General features: G+C 44.5%; 1 protein-coding gene across 5 annotated transcripts in view; it reads left to right on the top strand.

The window, feature by feature from the left end:
• Positions 1 to 23,374, top strand: part of eipr1 (EARP complex and GARP complex interacting protein 1) — a 112,314-nt gene that overhangs the window by 41,746 nt on the left and 47,194 nt on the right. For 2 of the 5 annotated variants that reach the window (XM_038800331.1, XM_038800332.1), the window contains 3 exons: positions 1,067 to 1,223; positions 10,878 to 10,977; positions 20,657 to 20,793. In XM_038800331.1, the coding sequence (XP_038656259.1) occupies positions 1,067 to 1,223; positions 10,878 to 10,977; positions 20,657 to 20,793 (394 nt within the window). Of the gene's footprint in view, positions 1 to 1,066; positions 1,224 to 2,025; positions 2,147 to 10,877; positions 10,978 to 20,656; positions 20,794 to 23,374 lie in introns of those variants that run through there. The other 3 variants (XM_038800334.1, XM_038800335.1, XM_038800333.1) reach the window with 2 other exon arrangements.

Consider the following 23,374-nt stretch of genomic DNA (forward strand, 5'->3'; position numbering starts at 1 on the left):
TATATAATTCCTCCACAATTCAGAAACTTCAGCTGTAAATTCAAACTAACGATTGGTGTAATTTTAGCACATCATTAGAAGCTGACTGAATACCTTTTGTAACATCATTCATACATCAAGGGCACAAAACATTCTGACACAAGGCTCCATAGCAAATTTGGAATGATACAAATTGGATGAAACCACTGTTTGTCTATCTTTTTGATGCCCAGGTGAGAGTTAGAAATCTGTAATCGGGTCAAATCGCAAAGCTTTCCTTTTTTCACTTTGACATTAACAGAACTCCAAGATAAGATTTTTTTTTAGTTCTGTGAAATATGTAACTCCACTGCTAAATTCAGGCCATCAGATATCTTGACCAATTAGCCGAGGCATCCTGGGTGTCAGACCATGCTGGTTGTTACCATTGGTGCAGTTAGTTTGGTTTATTCCCTTTATTCTTTTCCTTTACAATTCTTTGTCTCTTTTCCCTATCCTTGGTTCTTGGCACATTTTTCTGCATATGAAGATTATTACAGTATCTCCCGACGGCACTTCTAAACCTGTCCTTTCTAAGATGGTGGCAAGAAATAGTGGAAACATGCAGTATGATCCATCAAGCTGTTTGATCAATTTTTTTCTGTAAACAATATCAATATTTAAAGAGCGTACTGGAGGACTGCTCCTTTAGTTTGTCAGCACTGAGACTGATCATTTGTCCCAATGCTGCTTGTGAAAATGTGCTGCAGCGCACTGAGAGTTATATTATTGCTTAATTAAGATGTTTAATTGCATTTAAACTTAACATGCACACATTAATGAACATAGAATTGAAAATTGTCCAGAACTAAGCAAGTATCACTGGCCCAAACGACGACTGTGAAATAGAATTTGTGGAGTTTAGGCTTTTAATTGTTTGATATGTTTGTAAGTTTATACCAAATACTGTGCTGATTTTTCTTTTTAAATAACTGGGCTCTTGTGCTTTATTTTCAACCTGCTTGCATCTGAGAGTACAAATAATTATATTTTCCTCTGCATTTATTAAAAGATTTGTTAATAGTCAATTTATGTTGTTGTTCCTTAGCTTCAGATAGTAAAGTCCTGACATGTGCTGCCGTGTGGCGTATGCCAAAGGAATTGGAATCAGGCAGTCATGAATCTCCTGATGATTCATCAAGCAACCCACAGACACTAGAGCTGCTTTGTCACCTTGACAACACAGCCCATGGCAACATGTCCTGGTAGGTCGCTCAGTATTGATTTAAAAGATTTCAAATGCATCCTACAGGATGGAACTAAGTGAAATATTTGCCTCTTTAATTGGAGCATCTAAACAATAGAAATTCCTTTGCAAAAAGGCAATATATATTCACAGCAAAGTAAAATGTCATTTGTAGATGTAATTTGAATATGTCTTAGACTAGTAAACAAAGGGTTTTTATTATGTTCCAGGTAATTATTCATCGGTTTTCTACTCCGATTAACAAGTTCTTAACTTTATATTATTCAAAAACATAGCTAGGATTATGGTATTTGTTAATGGGAAATGTGGATATCGAGATATGAAATAATGAGACTGAAATGTCTCCGAATAAAAACAAGATAATTTGTGTGATCCTTGACATTATACCCAAACGAAACTTAACTTAAATAATAAATCTGCAGCAACTGTAGCTGTTTAAAATGATTGTAATATTTTGCCAATAGATATTGGCTTTGCATTATATTTTTTACCTTGAGGTTTTAGTTGGAAAGGATCATTAATTGTTGAGCCATGTGGGTATGATTAAAATTTTACTTAATTGCATGTGTGTTTCTTTTCATATAAATAAATGAAAAATATATTTCATTGAAAAATCCAAATAAATACCTGCAGTACCCATTATTCCTACAGATGGTGCTATAATAGGTATTTTCCACATTGAAGGACCATCCTTTTTTCACATAGAGGGGTCTAAATTGGGCTGCGCAGAGCCCATTATATAGGTTTACGTGACCTGGATATGTTGGAAAAAGAATAATATCCACTAACGATGTGACAAGATTAATTTTTCTTTCCAGTTAAAGCTTCAGGATAAAATGTATAATGCATTCAAAGCAGATAGCCATCGGTTAGATATTACAATAATTGAATAGTTCCGATGGCTAAAGATTTAGTTGGAAAGTAAGTAGATTTGGGGTATAATGATCAGCATCTTACAATCTATTATGTTACTTATTTGGAACAATTTCCCATGGGAAGTGCACAGGATACCATCTTCCAAAGGGGTTTGAGCACTTGCGCCAAAAGATCGTCGACAGCATGTGGAGCAGATAAGTGATGACGTGAATGAGTGTGAAATGCTTATTTAAAGCCTCCGTTGTCACACAAAGATGGATGAAGTATAAGGGGAAAGGGGAGAAGGACTCGGTCACAGGAGATATCAGTTGAGAGTATTCAGGGAGCAATTCTCTTATTTTCATCTCATCAAGGAACAACGACATGAGATGTCTTTGCTTCACAACTGCTACAGTTTCAAAGCAGGGTAATGCCAGCGTTGTCTGGGGCAATCAAAGTGATCATGACTGTTAACCTTTTGTGTCTAGCAGCTTTCAGGCTGCTGCTGGAGTTCTGAGCAACATTCCACAGTTTGTAAAACATGGCTCAATAAGGGAGATTATGGAGGCTCTCTATAAATAAACACTTTTGTCTTAATCCCTCTGGCAAGTGACAAAAGCCAGAAAGGCAAGCAACCAGAGTGAGCATGGGTGGCACGTTCCCCATTGTACAGGATGCCATTGACTACCTGCACATTGTTATGATCAGGAGGGACCAGTAATATTTTTATTATTTTTGTTTGGAAATCCAAAAACGGAGGTCTTTACTAAAAGAATGAAACTTCACTATTAAAATAGAATAATTTTACCATATGAAAATCGAAGGATATGAATACTAATAACTGTACTCTGTCCGAAAGTCAGTTACGTTAAAGATATTGACTTCCCCCAGCTCCAGTGGTGCTTCCAGTCCCTGTCTCTTTTCCTCCTCTGCAACTGTTATGTCCAGCCTGTCGAGAAACAGCCTCATCTTTGAGTCCCCCTTGGGGGCTCGGAGGTGTACAGCTCCCGGTAAAAGGCCACAAAGGCCTCATTGATCTTATCCAGCGCTGTGACTAGTTTACTGTTCCTGTCCTTCACCAGTGCTGTTTCCCTCGTGGCTGCATGCTTTCTCAGCTGGTGAGCTAGCAGGTGTGTCTAGCCTTGTCTCCGAGTTCGTAAAAGGTACCCCATATCTGGCGTAGTTGATGCACTACTATCCCGGTGGAGATCAAGTCAAATTTCAATTGTAGCTCTTTCCTCTCTGCCAGTTCCACAATCGGGGCCGTGGAGTATCAGCGATCAATATGGAGTTGATCAGCCATTGCCTAGCTGCACTCTCCTTCCTGTCCCCGAGTGCCTTGAATGCTATTATTTTTCCCCTTATCACCGCCTTCAGTGCCTCCCAGGATGTGGAGGGTGAGACCTCCCCGTTCTGGTGGCAGATAAATACTTGTTGATGGCTTGAGACATCCAGTTCCTTTGCCATCACCGATTGTTTCCACGCTTGGGAGCTGGATTTGTACGTTGTTTGGTCCTGTACACAGTTGAAGTCTCCCACCATGATGAGTTGGTGGGAGTCTAGGCCAGGGATTTCTGCTATGGTTTTCTTTGATTATGTCTGCGTCATCACTGTTAGGGGTGGAGATATTCACAAGAGGCTGAGCATTACATACCATCGATCACTGTATTCGTCGCAGTACAGGTCATTCATTTACTAAACAGTAAAGACTTCCCCTACGACCAGCTTTCTGAGCATCTGCGCAACATACTCCACTGGATTTCTGCTCTGTGTGTCCTTAGGTAGCCCAACAATTCTTGGGTTAGGCAGCGAGACCTGTTCTCCTGATCTTCCACCTTTCCCTTGAGCACTCTCTGGGGTTACCAACCATGCCACTTCTGCCTCGAGCGAGGCGATCTGATCACTGTGGTCGATGGCTGCTTTCTCCAGGTACCGCACTGTTGCCTCCTGGGTCTGCAGTCTTCACTCTATTCTTTCCAGTGCTTCTTTGGAGGGGGCCAAAGCGATTTCTATGGCTGCCCTCACAGCTGACTTAAGGTCCTACTTAATGGAGTCCCTGTATTTTTGGAACTCCATCCACTGCTCCGTCGGTGTTCGTCCGTGATGACTATGCTCCTGGTCTGCCATGCTCTGCTCCACTTCGCCCCACGTGTCTATTCGCTCTGAGGCCTGGATCTTCCTTTCCTGACTTTTACTCTTGCTATTTTTCCAGCTCCCTGGTTGGTCTGAGGGCATTTCCTCGGATGGTTGTTAGTTTAGTGTGAGGGTGTTTTTTTTTTGTTATTTTGGTTCTAATGTCCTAGCTCAACTCATGGTTAGTAGTGTCCTTTGGTTATCAAAGTTTAACCCCATTTGGCCAGCATACAGAATTTGAACTGAATTCTGCTTGAAAGAGATGTTCCCTGCAGCCAGTTTGTTCTAAATCTAAAACGAAATTGATTGAAAACCGAATCACACATAATAATTTACTCCCCCTGTAATTAATTTCTTGATTGCCTGGCTCCCAAGTAGCTTGGTCGCATGAATAAAACTGGAGATGTTAAGATTCAAAACAGAGGTAAAAAAACCAACATAAGTGTACTTTACCTGAATGCTCGTAGTATTCGTAATAAAGTAAATGAGTTGATGGCGCAAATCACCGTGAATGACTATGATTTAGTGGCCATTACTGAAACATGGTTAAAGGATGGTCACGACTGGGAGTTAAATATCCGAGGGTATCAAACTATTCGGAAGGACAGAGTGGATGGTAAGGGAGGTGGTGTAGCTCTGTTATTTAAGGATGACATCCGGGCAATAGTAAGGGATGACATCGGTGCTATGGAGGATAAGGTTGAATCCATTTGGGTGGAAATCAGGAATAGTAAGGCGAAAAAGTCACTGATAGGAGTAGTCTATCGGCCACCAAATAGTAACGTTATGGTGGGGCAGGCAATAAACAAAGAAATAACTGATGCATGTAGAAATGGTACAGCAGTTATCATGGGGGATTTTAATCTACATGTCAATTGGTTTAACCAGGTTGGTCAAGGCAACCTTGAGGAGGAGTTTATAGAATGTATCCGCGATAGTTTCCTAGAACAGTATGTAATGGGACCTACGAGGGAAGAAGCGGTCCTAGATCTTGTCCTGTGTAATGAGACAGGATTGATTCATGATCTCATAGTTAGGGATCCTCTCAGAAGGAGCGATCACAATATGGTGGAATTTAAAATACAGATGGAGGGTGAGAAGGTAAAATCAAATACTAGTGTTTTGTGTTTAAACAAAGGAGATTACAATGGGATGAGAGACGAACTAGCTACGGTAGACTGGGAGCAAAGATTTTATGGTGGAACAGTTGAGGAACAGTGGAGAACCTTCCAAGCGATTTTTCACAGTGCTCAGCAAAGGTTTATACCAACAAAAAGGAAGGACGGTAGAAAGAGGGAAAATCGACCGTGGATATCTAAGATAATAAGGGAGAGTATCAAATTGAAGGAAAAAGCATACAAAGTGGCAAAGATTGGTGGGAGACTAGAGGACTGGGAAATCTTTAGGGGGCAACAGAAAGCTACTAAAAAAGCTATAAAGAAGAGTAAGATAGAGTATGAGAGTAAACTTGCTCAGAATATAAAAACAGACAGTAAAGGTTTTTACAAATATATAAAACAAAAAAAGAGTGGCTGAGGTAAATATTGGTCCTTTAGAGGATGAGAAGGGAGTTTTAATAATGGGAGATGAGGAAATGGCTGAGGAACTGAACATGTTTTTTGGGTCGGTCTTCACAGTGGAAGACACAAATAACATGCCAGTGACTGATAGAAATGAGGCTATGACAGGTGAGGACCTTGAGAGGATTGTTATCACTAAGGAGGTAGTGATGGGCAAGCTAATGGGGCTAAAGGTAGACAAGTCTCCTGGCCCTGATGGAATGCATCCCAGAGTGCTAAAAGAGATGGCTAGGGAAATTGCAGATGCACTAGTGATGATTTACCAAAATTCACTAGACTTTGGGGTGGTCCCAGTGGATTGGAAATTAGCAAACGTGACACCACTGTTTAAAAAAGGAGGTAGGCAGAGAGCAGGAAATTATAGGCCAGTGAGCTTAACTTCGGTAGTAGGGAAGATGCTGGAATCTATTATCAAGGAAGAAATAGCAAGGCATCTGGATAGAAATTGTCCCATTGGGCAGACGCAGCATGGGATCATAAAGGGCAGGTCGTGCCTAACTAATTTAGTGGAATTTTTTGAGGGCATTACCAGTGCAGTAGATAACGGGGAGCCAATGGATGTGGTATATCTGGATTTCCAGAAAGCCTTTGACAAGGTGCCACACAAAAGGTTGCTGCATAAGGTAAAGATGCATGGCATTAAGGGTAAAGTAGTAGCATGGATAGAGGATTGGTTAATTAATAGAAAGCAAAGAGTGGGGATTAATGGGTGTTTCTCTGGTTGGTAATCAGTAGCTAGTGGTGTCCCTCAGGGATCCGTGTGGGCCCACAATTGTTCACAATTTACATAGATGATTTGGAGTTGGGGACCAAGGGCAATGTGTCCAAGTTTGCAGATGACACTAAGATGTGTGGTAAAGCGAAAAGTGCAGAGGATACTGGAAGTCTGCAGAGGGATTTGGATAGGTTAAGTGAATGGGCTAGGGTCTGGCAGATGGAATACAATGTTGACAAATGTGAGGTTATCCATTTTGGTAGGAATAACAGCAAACGAGATTATTTTTTAAACGATGATAAAATATTAAAGCATGCTGCTGTGCGGAGAGACCTGGGTGTGCTAGTGCATGAGTCACAGAAAGTTGGTTTACAGGTGCAACAGGTGATTAAGAAGGCAAATGGAATTTTTTCCTTCATTGCTAGAGGGATGGAGTTTAAGACTAAGGAGGTTATGTTAAAATTGTATACGGTGTTAGTGAGGCCACACCTGGAGTATTGTGTTCAGTTTTGGTCTCCTTACTTGAGAAAGGACGTACTGGCGCTGGAGGGTGTGCAGAGGAGTTTCACTAGATTAATCCCAGAGCTGAAGGGGTTGGATTACGAGGAGAGGTTGAATAGACTGGGACTGTACTCGTTGGAATTTAGAAGGATGAGGGGGGATCTTACAGAAACATTTAAAATTATGAAGGGAATAGATAGGATAGATGCGGGCAGGTTGTTTCCACTGGCGGGTGAAAGCAGAACTAGGGGACATAGCCTCAAAATAAGTGGAAGTAGATTTAGGACTGAGTTTAGGAGGAACTTCTTCACCCAAAGGGTTGTGAATCTATGGAATTCCTTGCCCAGTGAAGCAGTTGAGGCTCCTTCATTAAATATTTTTAAGGTAAGGATAGATATTTGTTTGAAGAATAAAGGGATTAAGGGTTATGGTGTTCGGGCCGGAAAGTGGAGCTGAGTCCACAAAAGATCAGCCGTGATCTCATTGAATGGCGGAGCAGGCTCGAGGGGCCAGATGGCCTACTCCTGCTCCTAGTTCTTATGTTCTTATGTTCTTATGACCAATTGCTGGAAATTAGGTGCTTTTTCAAGAAATCATCTTCCAGAAAAGCCTAATTTTTAAAGGGGCCATCACTCCAAATAAAATATAGCTTTTTTCCCCCAAAAGCACATGGACCATCACAACATTCCTTCAGGTCGGCTTAATGTGAACTCGGTCATTTCAAGAAACAAGGGTGTTCCAATCCCTCAGTGTGTGGCAGTTGCACACCATAGGCACTGCATCATGTCATCATCACGATAGCATTTTGCACCTTCCTCTGTTCCACATGCATTTGAACCAGCATGACAAGCCATGACTCTGGTCAGGAACCCCCACACAATCGCACAGCAAGAATACAATAGGAGGCATTTTGCCAAATGGAACATTTTAGAGTCAGCCAGTGTTGTTCTCGGGTGACGCTTACGATGCCTGCATTGCTCCAGAGGCGCCCAGTAGCACTCAGCTCAGTTGAACAGCCCTTGCCACCACCAATCAGATGAGGAGCAAAGGGACAGGAGCGATAGGAAAAGGGTACGGAGCAGGAGGAATTGTAACAACAAGTGAAACAATAGCCTCTTTCTTCCCAGGCTCTACAAGATCAAAGTAATCATGAGTGATTCCAGTAACTTTGCCCACATCTCTCCATTTGTCAATAGTTCCACATTCTTAAGCTTTGCTCCATCATTGATCATCACCTTGTCCTCTTACCAACAACACAAAAAAAAACACCAGTAGGTGTTTAGGGCAGCACGATAGCACAAGTGGATAGCACTGTGGCTTCACAGCGCCAGGGTCCCAGGTTCGATTCCCCGCTGGGTCACTGTCTGTGCGGAGTCTGCACATTCTCCTCGTGTCTGCGTGGGTTTCCTCTGGGTGCTCCGGTTTCCTCCCACAGTCCAAAGATGTGCAGGTTAGGTGGATTGGTCATGCTAAATTGCCCTTGGTGTCCAAAAGGGTTAGGTGGGGTTATTGGGTTACGGGGATAGGGTGGAAGTGAGGGCTTAAGTGGGTCGGTGCAGACTCGATGGGCCGAATAGCCTCCTTCTGCACTGCATGTTCTATGTCTAAAACAGTTCGAATCCAATTTTAGAAATGTAATCATGAAATAATGCATGTAAAATTAAACAAATCACTTTGTGTGTTCCCTTAGTGTCTGTGTTCCAAGTGACTGCAAGTTCTAGTGCTCATTTGAGATGCTTCTTCAGTTTCTGTTGCATGAATGAAGGAAAGCAGCTGATCTTCAATTGAGCGGACTACAAATGGACTTGGAGGATGAACAAGCCACTGTGGCGCACCATCTCCTCAAGGGCAACTAGGGTTGAGCAATGAATACAGGGCTTTCTACCAATGTCCACATCCTGTAAATGAATTAAAAATAAATACTTATTCAATTTCACAGAATAATGGACAGAACTATAAAATTCAGTTCCTGACGAATCAATAAAAATCAGAGAATACGGTTTTATTAAAAAATTACTTTAACTTATTTAGCCACTGTAAATCATTGGTCTTTGTGTAGTCCCCAACATTAAATAATGTCCCCTACCATGAAATAGTGACTTCCCTGACATTTTTATTTCATTCTTTAATGGGATGAGACCAGCATTTATTGCTATCCCTAATTGCCCTTGAGAAGGAGGTGGGGTACCACCTTCTTGAACTGCTCCAGTCCATGTAATATAGGTATATCCACGGTGCTGTTAGGAAGGGAGTTCCAGGATTTTCACCCAGCAACATTGAATGAATAGCAAAATAGTTCCAAGTCAGGATGGTGAGTAGCTTGGAGGGGAAATTGCAGGTGGTGGTATTCCCATGAATCTGTTGCCCTCATCCTTCTAGATGGTAGAGGGCGTGGTTTTGGGAAGTACTATCAAGGAGCTTGGTGAGTTGCTGCAATGCAACTTGTTGATGGCACACACTGCTGTGCTGTTGCTGTACATCAGTGGTTCAGAGAGTGAATGTTTGTGGATGGCATGCTAATCAAGTGGACTGCTTTGCCCTAGTGTTGCACTTCTTGAATGTTTTTGGAGCTACACTCATTCAGGCAACTGGAAGGTATGTCATCAGACTTTTGAGTTGTAGATGTTGGGCAGGTGAGTTACTGGCCACAGAATTCCCAGCCTCTGATCTGCTCAGGGAGCCGCAATATTTATCTGTTTCTGGTCAAAGATAACTCCCAGGATGATGTTGTTGGAGGATTCAGTGATGATAATGCCATTGAATGTCAAGGGACAATGGTTAGATTCTCCTTGTTGGAGATGGTGATTGCATGGTACTTGTGGTGTGCATGTTATTTGCCCAAGCCTGAATATTGTCCAGGTCTTGCTGCATATGGCTTCAGTATCTGTGGAGTCACAAATGGTGCTGAACATTGTGCAATCATCAGTGACATCCCCGCTTACGATGTGGAGAAGCTCATTGATGAAGCTGCTGAAGGTGGACTATCTACCTAGTGTGACCCGTTATAAAGTAAGCCAGTAATTTTATAGTAGGCTTAGATTCTCAAAACAATTTGATTCCTCATAAATGCATACTCAGCTGCCCAACATTTCTATCTTTCTATTAGGATTCCATGCTCACATCTGGATTCCTGAATGCAAATGGCCTTTTGGAAACTTTTATGTGGATCATTAGTATGCTTCGATTAAAACGTGTTTATCAACCTTTGAGTTATTGGACACTTGATCGTGAATATATGCGCTTTTCAAATAATAGCTCTCAGTTACAGTTTGATCTTAGTCAAAACTATCAATCAGTTCTTTTATTTGAAATTAACGTTTGTCATATGTTGAATCGTGTTAATATTCTGGTCCTATGTTCCTGTGTCATTATTGCTCGTGCATGACATATACCAGTTATGATGATCTGATATATCCTCCGTGCTGGAAAATCAAGAATAGTTACCTTTAATGACCTTTCCACCTCTCATTTTGGCCTCTTCCACTGCACCCAATTATCACAAGAGTGGAGACCCTTTACCAAAATTCTGTAATCAATGTCCAGGATGTACATGGGAATATACTGGGGTGGATTTACCATCTCATTTTGTCTTTCACAATTGAGGAATGCTAAGCTTTTGTCCCTGATGCCCATTACAAGAGTTCGGACACACTGTCTGGAGAATATAGCTAATGAATGCACAACAAAACAGAATTTCTATGGAGATCTCCATTTCCTACACTTCCACTCATCTTTGACTCCTTGATATTCTCATTTGTAGACCAGCCTTTTGGAACATCTGTTTTCATTATTATCCTTGTAAAACTGAATTGATGAATCATATTAGAAAGTCCAATTTGTTCAATTATTAATGGCTTTTACTTTTCAGTGTATTGTGGGAGCCAATGGGAGATGGTAAAAATATAGCATCACTGGCTGATAATCACATTCTTCTTTGGGATTTACAAGAAAGCTCAAGTCAGGCAGTGGTAAGTAATTTTATAATTTTGTTTTGTGATAATCTTAGGTCTGTCATCTCTGTTTTTTTCTAAGTAGAAATTCCTTTTCTATATTGACACTATAACCAGCCTTCATAAATTTCCCTCACAGTAATTATACCCTTCTGCCATTATGATGCTACAGTGCCACCATAATGATGAAATATAATTATAGGGTGACAAATATTTATTGGCAGTTTTCACTGGAAAAGTAGTTGGAGGAATGTAGATAACGCACATGCAAATATAACGACAGATTGTATGGGAGTTAAATTGGGCCACGTAGGTGATATTTTCCAGGTAGTACTTGGCCTTCTAAAGTGCCAAAAAGGCCATCAGGATGCATGGACAAACTTCTGGCTGGAAAATGGTCAGCCCAGCAGATTGGATAAGGACAAGCAAGGTGTTGTCTTCTTTTAAGGATATTTGCATATGCAAATAAGAGGCAGAATGTTATAGTCCTCTGCCAGCATGTTTAAAGACCAATCTGATTGGCAGGTAACACCTTGAGGCAGAACTTCTGCCCAAGTGAGGAATGAAAATTCTGTTTCCAGCCAATTACTGCTGCTCATTCCCACTGGTTCTTTGGGTGGTGATATGGGAAACCTTGCCATCTGGAAAATTTTGTCCAAGGATCTAATGCTTGCTGTAGGCCCCTGCTGGCTATCTTCAAAAAACTATTGGCTCTAAGTATTGATAAAATAAAAAAATACCCAAGTACTTATCAAAATAGCTTGATTAACTTGATCTCAGAATCTCTTCCATACAGACTCCAGACCCAACCTTAATTTGATGAACCCTTATTTTACATACTATCTTTATATTGCACCTTATCAAATGCCTTTTGGAAATCCAAGGATGCCATGTCTTCTGGCTCCCCTGTATCCACCGTCCTATTGACATTGACAAAATGCTTTTGTCGAACAAAATTGCCGTTTCAAGATTTCCTTAATAGATTCCAGTGTTTTCCTGATGACTGATGTGTGGCTAACTGGTCTACAGTTCCCATTTGTTCCCCACTCCCTCCTTTATGATCAGTGGTGTTACAGTTGTTATTTTCCTATCCGCTGGGACTATTCCAGAAGATCATAAACAGTGCACCACTCTCACTGCACTAACTCTGTTAGTGCTCTAGGATGTGAGCCAGGTCCTGGGCATTTAGCACATTTTGTCCAATATCTCTTGTTCTGGGCTGAGAATTATTTTATGTCGGTCAGTCTTCTTTACTCCTTGGTCACCCTCTATTTCTACTGTAATTTGTGTTTTCTATTGTGAAGGCAGTCATAATCAATGGGCTGAATGGCCTCCTTCTGCACTGTAGAGATTCTACGATTCTATAATTAAAAAAATATATATATTTTTATTCTCCTTTTTCACATTTTCTCCCAAATTTACACCCGACAATAAACAATAATCAGTAACGAATGCAATGTCAGTCCCCATATCAATAACAACAACCTCATCTTCCCACCAAACCCCCAAACATTGGCCCGCATATTAACATAAACAAATGACAAAAAGGAACCAGGAATCACCCATAGTCACCAATAACACATTCAGACCCCTCCCCCAACTCTTCCAACAGCCCCCTCCTCCGATGTTCGATGTAAGCAGCACAGTAGCATAGTGGTTAGCACAAATGCTTCACAGCTCCACGGTCCCAGGTTCGATTCCCGGCTTGGGTCACTGTCTGTGTGGAGTCTGCATGTTCTCCCAGTGTGTGCGTGTGTTTCCTCCGGGTGCTCCGGTTTCCTCCCACAGTCCAAACATGTGCAGGTTAGGTGGATTGGCCATGCTAAATTGCCCTTAGGGTCCAAATTGCCCTTGGGGTTACTGGGTTATGGGGATAGGGTGGAGGTATGGGCTTGAGGAGGGTGCTCTTTCCAAGAGCCGGTGCAGACTCGATGGGCTGGATGGCCTCCTTCTGCACTGTAAATTCTATGAAATCTATTCTATAATCCAATTCTGGAAAGTGCATAATGAATAACGCCCATGCCATGGTAGAACCCCTCCATCTTTCCCCTCAGTTCAAATTTGACCTTCTCAAGAGTCAAGAATTCCAGCTGGTCCCCCACCCATGCCAGGTTGATCGCCACCCCAACAGGATCTGCCTTCGGGTGATCAACGAGGCGAAGGCTACAACATCTGTCTTTGTACCCGTTTCCAACCCCGGCTGGTCCGACACCCCGAATATTGCCTCCCGAGGGCCCGGGTCCAGTTTCACGTGCACCACTTTAGAGATTACCCTAAAAACCTCTTTCCAGTAATCCTTCAACTTTGGGCAGGACCAAAACATATGAATGTGGTTTGCGCCCCCCCCCCCCCTCCCCCTCTGCAACGTTCCCACACATCTTTGACCCCCCTCAAAGAGCCGGCTCATCCTCGCCCTTGTGAGGTGTGCTCTATATACCACCTTCAGCTATATCAGCACCAACCTTGCACACAAGGTGGAGGCGTTCACCCTCCGGAACACCTCACACCAGAACCCCTCCTCCATACCCTCTCCCAACTCTTCCACTTTGCCTTGATCCCTTCCAGTTGTGCTTTTTCCTCTTCCAAAATAGCCCCATAAACTGCCGACACTACCCCTTTCTCCAGTCCCCCTGACCTCAACACCTCCTCCAGCAATGTGGAAGCCGTCTCTACTGGGAAGCTCTGTCTCTCCTTTCTGGAAAAGTCTTGAACCTGAATGTATCTAAATATTTCCCCCTGCTCCAACCCATACTTCGTTCCCAGCTCCTTCAATGCTGTAAACTGACCCCCAAGAACAAATCTTTTAGCGTCCGAGTTCCTTTCTCCTCCCATCTCTGAAAATTTTCACCCCACCTCCCTGACTCAAATCTATGGTTCCCCTGAATTAGCATTTCCCTTGACCCTGTCCCCAACCCGAAGTGCTGGCGAAACTGCCTCCAAATTCTCAACAAAGATATTACTCCAGGACTACCTGAGTATTTGCCTGGGGCCGTCGGGAGCGGCGCTGTTGCTCGTGCCTTCGATCCTGATTCCCTACACAAACTCTCCTCCATTCTGACTGGGAGTCAACCCCTCTGACCCAGTTCTGTACCTTCTCCACATTCGCCGCCCAGTAATAATACATCAGGTTCGGCAGACCCAAACCCTCTGCCTGCCTTCCACTCTGTAGTAGAACCTTTCTAATTCTGGCCACCTTCCCTACCCATATGAACGAGGTAATCATCCCTTCAATCTCTCTTTTAAAAAAAAAAGTGCCCCTTTAGGAAAATCGGCAGGCATTGGAAAATAAACAGAAATTGCGGCAACACATTCATTTTAAATGCCTGTACCCAACCCGCCAGTGACAGAGGGAGACCATCCCACCTTGACAGATCAGCTTTCACCCTCCCCACCAAACTAGAAATGTTGTACCTACGGAGCCCCCCCCCCCCCCCCCACCAATCCCGAGCAACCTGCACCCCCAGGTATCTAAAGTGAGTCCCTGCCCTATGGAATGGCAGCCCCCTCACCCCTGCCCCCACCCCCGGCCGAGACACTATAAAATATTCACTCTTGTCTAGATTTAATTTGTACCCTGAGAAAGACCTAAACACACAAAGCAGCTCCAATATTCCCCCGATTGACACACTCTCTTCCGACACATATAATGACAAGCCACCGGCATACAAGGACACCCTATGCTCTATTTCACGCCCGCCCTCCCCCCCGCACTATCTCTTTCCATACCCCCGAACCTCTTAACGCGACGGCCAATGGCTCAATTGCAAGTATAAAACAGTAGGGGGGGACATAGGACATCCCTGCCTAGTCCCACGATGGAGAGAAAAGTATCTCGAGCTGATATTGTTTGTGCGGACACTCACTCTCGGTTCCTTATATAATAGCTTTACCCAGTCCACAAATCTTGGTCCAATCCCAAACCGCTCCAGAACTGCCATCAATTACCACCATTCTACTCAGTCAAACACTTTCTCGGCATCCAATGCCACAACCATCTTTGTTTCCTTCTCCTCCGCCGATGCCATAACCACGTTCAATACCCTCCGAATGTTCAAAAAGAGCTGCCTCCCTCTCACAAACCCCGTCTGATCTTCACCTATCACCTTCGGGAGGCAGTCCTCTAGCCTACTTCCCTGTACCTTCGCCAATATCTTTACATCCATGTTTAAAAGTGATATGGGCCTATGCGACCAGCACTCCATCGGATCCTTGTCTCTTTTAAGCAACAAGGAAATCAATGTCTGCCCCAAAGTTTGTGGTAACACCCCCTTCCCTATCGCTGCCTCAAACATCCCCACCATCAGCGGTACCAACTTATCTTTGAATTTTTTATAATATTCCACCGGAAACCCATCCGGCCCTGCCACCTTCCCCGACTGCATCCTCCCAATCGCATCTTTTATCTCCTGCTCCTCTATCGCCCCTTCTAATGTAGCCCTGTTCCACCCCCCTAATCTCGGGTACTCCAGTCCATCTAGAAATTCCTGCATCTCCCGACCTCCCCCAGGTGGTTCTGACCTGTACAACCTCGCATAGAAATCCTTAAATACCTTGTTTTTTTTTGTGTTTTAAAAAAATATATATTTAGAGTACCCAATTATTTTTTCCAATTAAGGGGCAATTTAACGTAGCCAATCCACCTAACCTGCACATCTTTGGGTTGTGGGGGTGAAACCCACGCAGACACGGGGAGAATGTGCAAACTCCTTACGGACAGTGACCCAGGGACGGGATTTGAACCCAGGTCCTCAGCGCCGTAGGCAGCAATGCTAACCACTGTGCCACCGTGCTGCCCTTAAATACCTTGTTAATCTGATCTGGAGCTACTACCAACTTCCCTGCCCTGTTCCGCACCTGAACAAATTCCCTTTTCACAGGCTCCCTCCGGAGCTGACCCCCCAACATACCTTTTCTCCATGCCTTCTCTCCATGCTCGAAAACTGCACCCCTTGCTCGCCTCAATCGCCTTCCTTGTAGATAGTCAGTCAAAGCTCGCCTGAAGTTCATTCCTCTTTTCCAACTTCGCTGGGTCCACATCTTCTGCACACCTCTTATCTATCTCCAGCATCTCATCTATCACACTCTGACGCTCCAACCTCTCCTCTTTGTCTAGCCCAGCCTTGAACAAGATCAGCTCACTTCTCACCACCACATTTAGAGCCTCCAGACACCTGCCTTCGACACCTCACCCGTACAGTTGAAACCTACATATTCCTCGATTATTTTTTCAATTTTGTCACAGAGCCCTCGGTCCTCCAGTGGTCCCACATCTAACTTCCACCCTGATCTCTGTACCATCCCTTCTCCAGTACCATATCCACCCAATGCGGAGCATGATCTGATATTGCAATTGCCGAGTACTCCGACCCTTTAACCCCAGACTTCAGCGCCTTCCCCACCACCCCTCCCTTTTCCACCATTAGCCCAGCCAACGCGAGTGTGGCCGTGACCTGTCCAACCTTGGCTCCTGCACCAAGTTCCAGCCCCCCACCCCCACTATCAAGTTCGTGTGAGTCCAAGTTGGGGATGGCCCCACACACCTTCTCGAATCCCACAACATCCCAATTGGGACCATATACACTTAACAGCGCCATTAGTCTCCCCTCCAGCGCCCCTGACACAATCACATATCTACCCCCCTGATCTGCAACCACCTTCTCCATATGGAACCGTACCCTTTTCCTGACCATTACCGCTACCCCTCGAGCCCTTCCATAAAATCAAGAGTGAAACACCTGACTAACCCAGCCGTTTTTAAGTCCCACTTGATCCTTCACACTCAAGTGAATCTCCTGCAGCATTGCTGCATCGGTCTTCAAACTTTTAAGATGCGCAAGCACCCTTGACCTCTTGACTGGGCCTCCCAACCCCTCACGTTCCACGTGACTATCCTAACTGAGGTCTCTCACCTCCGCACCCCCCTTCTTATCCACCATCATCGTACCCACCTCCTTGGTCGCCTCGTAGACCCATCAAAACCTGCTAACCAGGACCCAATGTTCGCAGCCCTCCTCTCACCTCACCTCTGTTCACGAGCCAACTTTAGTAAGCTAGCGCGGGTGCCCCCCCCCCCCCAGGCATACTGTCCCCTCCCATCCAGTCCCAGAAGAAAAAGGAAAACAATCTAACCCAAACAATTCAATAAAATAACATATAACTGTTGGAGCAAAAAAAGAACAAAAATGTCAGTCAAACCAAACAAAAACTTAAACTCAATAACAATGTGAAGTCAAGTAAGTTACAATACAGGTCAATGAAAAGAAAGTTAGAATATTTAGACATTTTCCAACTCCCCAATCCCAGTCCACAGTCTCTCTTCCAGCTCCACTCCTCACTTCTCTCCCAAGCCTTCTGCCTTCATGAACGCCTCAGCCACCTCCACCGTTTCAAAATACGTCTCCCTCAGCTTTGCTGGGTATGCGATACCAAATCACACCCCCTTGTACAGTGCCGCCTTCACTCGGCTGAATGCCGCTCGTCTCTTCGCCAACTCCATCGTCAAGTCCTGGTAAATCCTAGCATCATCTCACTGCACCTACCGCTTCTGCTTTGCCCAGCTTAACACCTTCCCCTTCATGTGGTATTTATGGAAGCAGATAATTACTGCTCTCGGTGGCTCATTTACTTTGGATTAACGACCGATGAGCTCGGTCCAGTTCATACCGGGAGGGGTCTTCACCTTCCCCCATCAACTCCGCCAGCATCTTAGCAAAGTACTCTGTTGGCCTCTACTCCTTCGGCCATCGGACATTCCCCCGGACCTCCTCACCCGCCTGACCCGGCACCCGTCCCTCAGGCCCCAAAGGCCAAAGAAACACTGATCGAAGAAACAACGGGGAAACCCCCAAAAAAGGCAGAAGCGTCTCGGACCGGCGGGAGCCTCTCCCCAACGCGACTGCTCCGCTCGTGCTGGACCATGATTCTATAATATTTGTTCAAGAATGGGTTTCCTCCTGGTGTTCCGATTTCCTCCGACAGCCCAAAGATGTGCAGGTTAGGTGGATTGGCCATGCTAAATTGCCCCTAAGTGCCCAAAGGTTAGGTGGAATTAAAGGGGTTGCGGGGTAGGGTGGGGGGAGTGGGCCGAGGTGGGCTGCTGCTTCGAAGAGTCGGTGCAGATTTGATGGGCTGAATGGCTTCCTTCTGCACTGTATGAATTCCGTGAATCTATGAATAGCTCTGCCATTTCCTCATTCCTCATAATTTCTCTTGTGCCTGCTTCTAAGGGACCAGCATTTCCTTATTTCCTTTACCTGCTCTCCCTTTTTATGCACTTGTAATAGCTCTTATCCAGTCTACATGAAGATTAAAATACCTTATCATTAGTATATTGTCTTTATTAAAGCACCAATTATTTCTTGCTTAATGCTGTGTCAAATACTAGAACTACGATTAGACGCCTAAAGACTACCCCACTAGCGTTTTCTGACCCTTGTTATTCCTAATTTCACCCATGCCCATTCTACTTCCTTATCTTCTGGGATTATATTTGAAATACTCAGACTTCACCATTTGTGAACGGATAGTTTAGTAGAAGTAAAGCCAGCGGTGACAGCCCGTGTTCTACAAATGTGGGGTTGAGATGAGTTGTTCTGCTCCTCCCTGATTTATATTTGGACAAATACATTTCAAAAGTTTACCTTGTAATCGGAGGCTCTCCCATGGTTTGTTTTTCCCAATTTAGCACAGGGCTAAAGAGCTGGCTTTTAAAGCAGACCAAGGCAGCCAGTAGCGCGGGTTCAATTCCCGTACCAGCTTCCCCGAACAGGTGCCGGAATGTGGCGACTAGGGGCTTTTCACATTAACTTCATTTGAAGCCTACTTGTGACAATAAGCGATTTTCATTTCATTTCATACTGCCGACTTCTGGACATACTAAATTTATAGTGAGAGACCCAAACATATAACATCTTTTATTTGCTCACACATTTCATAGAATTTTTCAGTGCAGAAGGAGGCCATTTGGCCCATCGAGTCTGCACCGGCTCTTGGAAAGAGCACCCAACCCAAGCCCACACCTCCACCCTATCCCTATAACCCAGTAACCCCACTCAACACTAAGGGCAATTTTGGACACTAAGGGCAATTTAGCATGGCCAATCCACCTAACCCGCACATCTTTGGGCGGTGGGAGGAAACCCACGCACACACGGGGAGAACGTGCAGACTCCGCACAAACAGTGACCCAAGCCGGGAATCGAACCTGGGACCCTGGAGCTGTGAAACAATTGTGCTAACCACCATGCTACCGTGCTGCCCCGGTACAAAGAACCTAACACCTGTTTCCCAAATTAACAATACAAACTTTTCTTTTTCAAATATTTATCTAACTCCCTTTTGAAAGTTGGCCATCTTCTCAGTCGTGCATTTCCACTGATTTGCTGCATTAAAAAAATCTTCTCATCTCCCCTCTTTTTTTTGACTGATTACCTTGAATCTGTCCTCTGGCTAATAATCCTTCTGCCAGCGGAAACAGTTCCTCCCTTAAACTCTGTCAAAACATTACAGTTTTGAACATCTCTATTGAATCTCTCCGTAAACCCCTCTGCCCTAAGGACATCACTCCCAGATTCTCTACCCTCTCCATGTAACTGAAGTCCCTCATCTTTGGTACCATTCTAGTGAACCTCGACTACACCATAATGTATTAATGACAATGGTAAAATGCTTATATGAATTCTTAATAAAGGGTTAAATGCCAAGTTTTTCAAGATTTCTGGTCATCTCTACTACATTCTGACCAACCTACTGAACAGTGCTAACAGCAAATTTGTGGTTGAGTTAGAATTTCACTGAAAGCTAGAAAAAAAATAACAAATTGGGAATGGGAATGAAAAGCTGAAAAAATAATACAAGGACTACAATCAATATAAAGTTGGTGGCATTTTCCCACCAGGTGTAAAATTGTGGCTTCATGAGTCTAGGCTTGCATTACTCATTTTTTCTTCTTATTTTATTGTATTGTTTTAGAGTGTTTAACCTACTAAGAATTACAGGAGTACCACAATAAACGTGGTTACTTTTGTATATATGAAGCATTACACATTTTTCAACCCAGTTTACAAGCAAATAATCCTCAATTCATAATTTAACAGATTTTAGCCGTGCTGAATATCGCTGAGTTTGGTTGTGTTTCGCACATGCCATTAGTTATAAAGCTTTGTAGTCTGGTAACGATGTTATAAAATCATTTTAATGAATTGTAACCAGCGTTGTTGCATGATCAAGAATGAGAAAGAGGGTCATGAATAACATAATTAGATTCAAGAGCTTCACAAAATAACAATTGAGGGGTGGCCGGGGGTGGGGGGGTTGTGAAATAAATTGAAATGCTGTTATATCTGTTTTCTACCATCATTGAATTATATTTGCACAGCATATTGAGCTTATTGCACTAGTGGTAGCGGTAAAAACCTGATAATTTTAATGTTTTTTGCAGCACAATTTGCAAAGTGTTTTTTCATTTCTGTTACTTGTTAGGATTGAATACATCAAAGAGTAGTTTTCATCTTATGGGCATCATCATCGTGACCCTTGTTGGTACTTGTAAAGATTTACTTTTTAATATTTTCTGGTTGACAAGAAATACAGTATAGAATCGTTCTTTGTAGATTCCTAGATAGCCAGTTCATCTACCTGGTTTCTGAATTGTCATTCGTTATTTTTGCATTCCTATTTGTTTTTGTACTTTTTTTAGCTCTCGAATTCTGCAACCCTAGAAGGAAAGGGTCAGTTGAAGTTTACTTCTGGACGATGGAGTCCCCACCACAACTGCACACAACTTGCCACAGCTAATGACACATATATTCGTGGTTGGGACACTAGAACCATGAGGTAAGCAGAAAATAGCTCTTGTTGTAGAGCTCCTTTTAGGAACTTATTAAAATCCAACCTGTGAAATGACCACAAATAGGTGATTTTTACTTGATCTCTAAAGCTGAGCAGCCTCTTTTGTAATCATTTGTCATTATCATAACTGGGATCACTGTAGATTAATAATCTTTCTATACAGGTGACCTTTCAGGCTAGTTTTACATCACTTATGAATGCCTATTATGCAACTATTAAAGACTTTCGGTGGCAGACATGGAGTGAATGGTCGCTCGCAGGGTGGCTCCTGCCTGGAGGCATTGGTTTTGGTCCCTTTTACCCAAAGTTCTGGGAATTTTGGCGGAAAGGTTGTATGGAGAGTGGAGGAGGATCAGTTCTACCCTGGATGGGCAGGTCTACGGGCTAAAGAGTTGGAGGAGACTTGTGGTGCAGCAGCAAATGGAAAACTGGCAGAGGGGACTCGACTGGAAAGCTGCAAATGAAGCAGTTGATGATATTTATTCGGATGAATTTTGGCAGCAACGGAAAGAAATGCAGAGTGACTGGTTGAAGATGATTGAGGGGGCAGTCTGCAGGCCTTTGGAACGGGTGGAGAAGCACCTGGAGATCCAGGGGGTGATTGGTCCAAGAGGTGGAGAAGCTGGTGTCAGACTAGAGTGATTGGATTGTGTCGTTGGAGGCAGAGATGGCGATTTTGGGGGACATGTGCAAGCCGTTGTGTGCAAAGATAGAGGACCAGGAGAATAGATCCAGGTGGCAAGCTCTTCGGATTATGGGCCTACTGAAGGGAGTGGAGGGAACAAATGCAACGGGCAAGGTCGCGAGAATGCTGGCAAAGTTGGTGGACACGAAGGTGCCGGACAAAGCTCCAGAGGTGGTCCAGAGGGCCCATAGGTCCCTGAGACAGAAGCCAAGAGCGGGAGAGTCGCCACGGGCAATGATTATGTGTATGCAAAAGTTCCAGGACAAGGAAAAGAGAGCGGGATTGCGATTGGGAAGGAAAGTGAATCCGGATTTGATTGATTGATTTATTATCACATGTACCGAAGTACAGTGAAAAGTGTTTTTCTGCGGCCAAGGGAACCTACACAGTACCTTAAAAAAAAATCGCCAAAATGCATCGACAAGTACGTAATTGGTTACAGTGCAGAACAAGGGCTAAACAAAGCAAATACGACATGAGCAAGAGCAACATAGAGTGTCGTAAATAGTGTCTTACAGGGAACAGATCAGTTTGAGGCAGGGTGGTTGGGGAGTCTAGTAACTGTGGGGAAGAAGCTGTTCCTATTTATCAGGACGTTGGTGCTGAGTTGGCAAAGAGATGGGCGGGGTTCAACAAGCATTGTACCAGTGCCAAATTCAGTTTGTGGTTTTGTGGAATAGCTTTCGAGGGCCATAGGGGCTGGTTTGAGGGGCTGGTTTAGCTCACTGGGCTAAATCGCTGGCTTTTAAAGCAGACCAAGAAGGCCAGCAGCACGGTTCGATTCCCGTACCAGCCTCCCTGGACAGGCGCCGGAATGTGGCGACTAGGGGCTTTTCACAGTAACTTCATTGAAGCCTACTCGCGACAATAAGCGATTTTCATTTTCAAATATTACTTTGGGATGCAGGCAGAGGTGATTGACTTTATTATGGAACATAAGCTGGGGGAGGGCCGAAAGAAGAGTTTGGGTGGAAGTTCTGCCTCTGTTAAATTTTGCCACATGCTTTTGTTTGCCGATTGGGAAAGGTTGTGGGCGGGATTCTCCCAACGGGAGACTAAGTGCTGACGCCGGAGTGAAAACCGGGGTGTTTCACTCCGGTGTCGGAGGCCGCTCCTCACCCCCTATTCCCCCACCCCTGGGGGACTAGGAGCGGCGCCGCGTCATTTACGCGCGCTGGGCCTTGGCGCCGCGTAAAAGCGGTGCCACGTAAATGACGTCACCCACGCATGTGCAGGTTGGCCGGCGCCAACCAGCGCATGCGCTGTTGCCATCCTCCCCGCGGGCGCTCCGCAAGAAATGGAGGAGTGATCTTGCGGGGCGGCAGAGGAAAGGAATGTGTCCCCACAGGCCGCCACCGCAGCGTTCGCGTGCTGTTCACGCTGGCAATGACCAGGTATAGTTGGCGCCGGCGTGAACACGTCGTATTGGGCAGGCCGTTCGACCCATGCAGGCCAGAGAATCTCCGCTCGCCCGTTCCAAATGGCGAGCGGCGATTCTCCGACCTGCCTGCCGTAAGTCTCGGCGTGCCGTTTTGGGGGGGGTGGGAGAATTGTATGCGGGTGCCGGGGCGGCGTGGCGGGACTCACCCGGAGCCCCCGTGATTCTCCCACCCGGCGTGGTGGGGGGGGGGGGGGGGGAAAGAAGAGAGAATTGCACCCTGAATTTTTGTATTGAAATTAAATTGTTGCTCTTCGGAGGGGGGAACTTTTTGGTGGTGGGGCTATAATGTTAATTGTTTTCCCTCTTTTTTTTGTTATGCTCTGTACAGTGCGTGAGGTGTTGTAGTAAGTCAGAGTGGGACTGCGGGGCGACTCGAGAATGTTCTGCATGGTGCCATTTTGAGGTGATGATTCTTGCATTGGGTTGGGTGTGGGAAGGGC

This window comes from Scyliorhinus canicula, chromosome 6 (assembly GCF_902713615.1).
Source record: "Scyliorhinus canicula chromosome 6, sScyCan1.1, whole genome shotgun sequence".
NCBI classification, from domain to species: domain Eukaryota; kingdom Metazoa; phylum Chordata; class Chondrichthyes; order Carcharhiniformes; family Scyliorhinidae; genus Scyliorhinus; species Scyliorhinus canicula.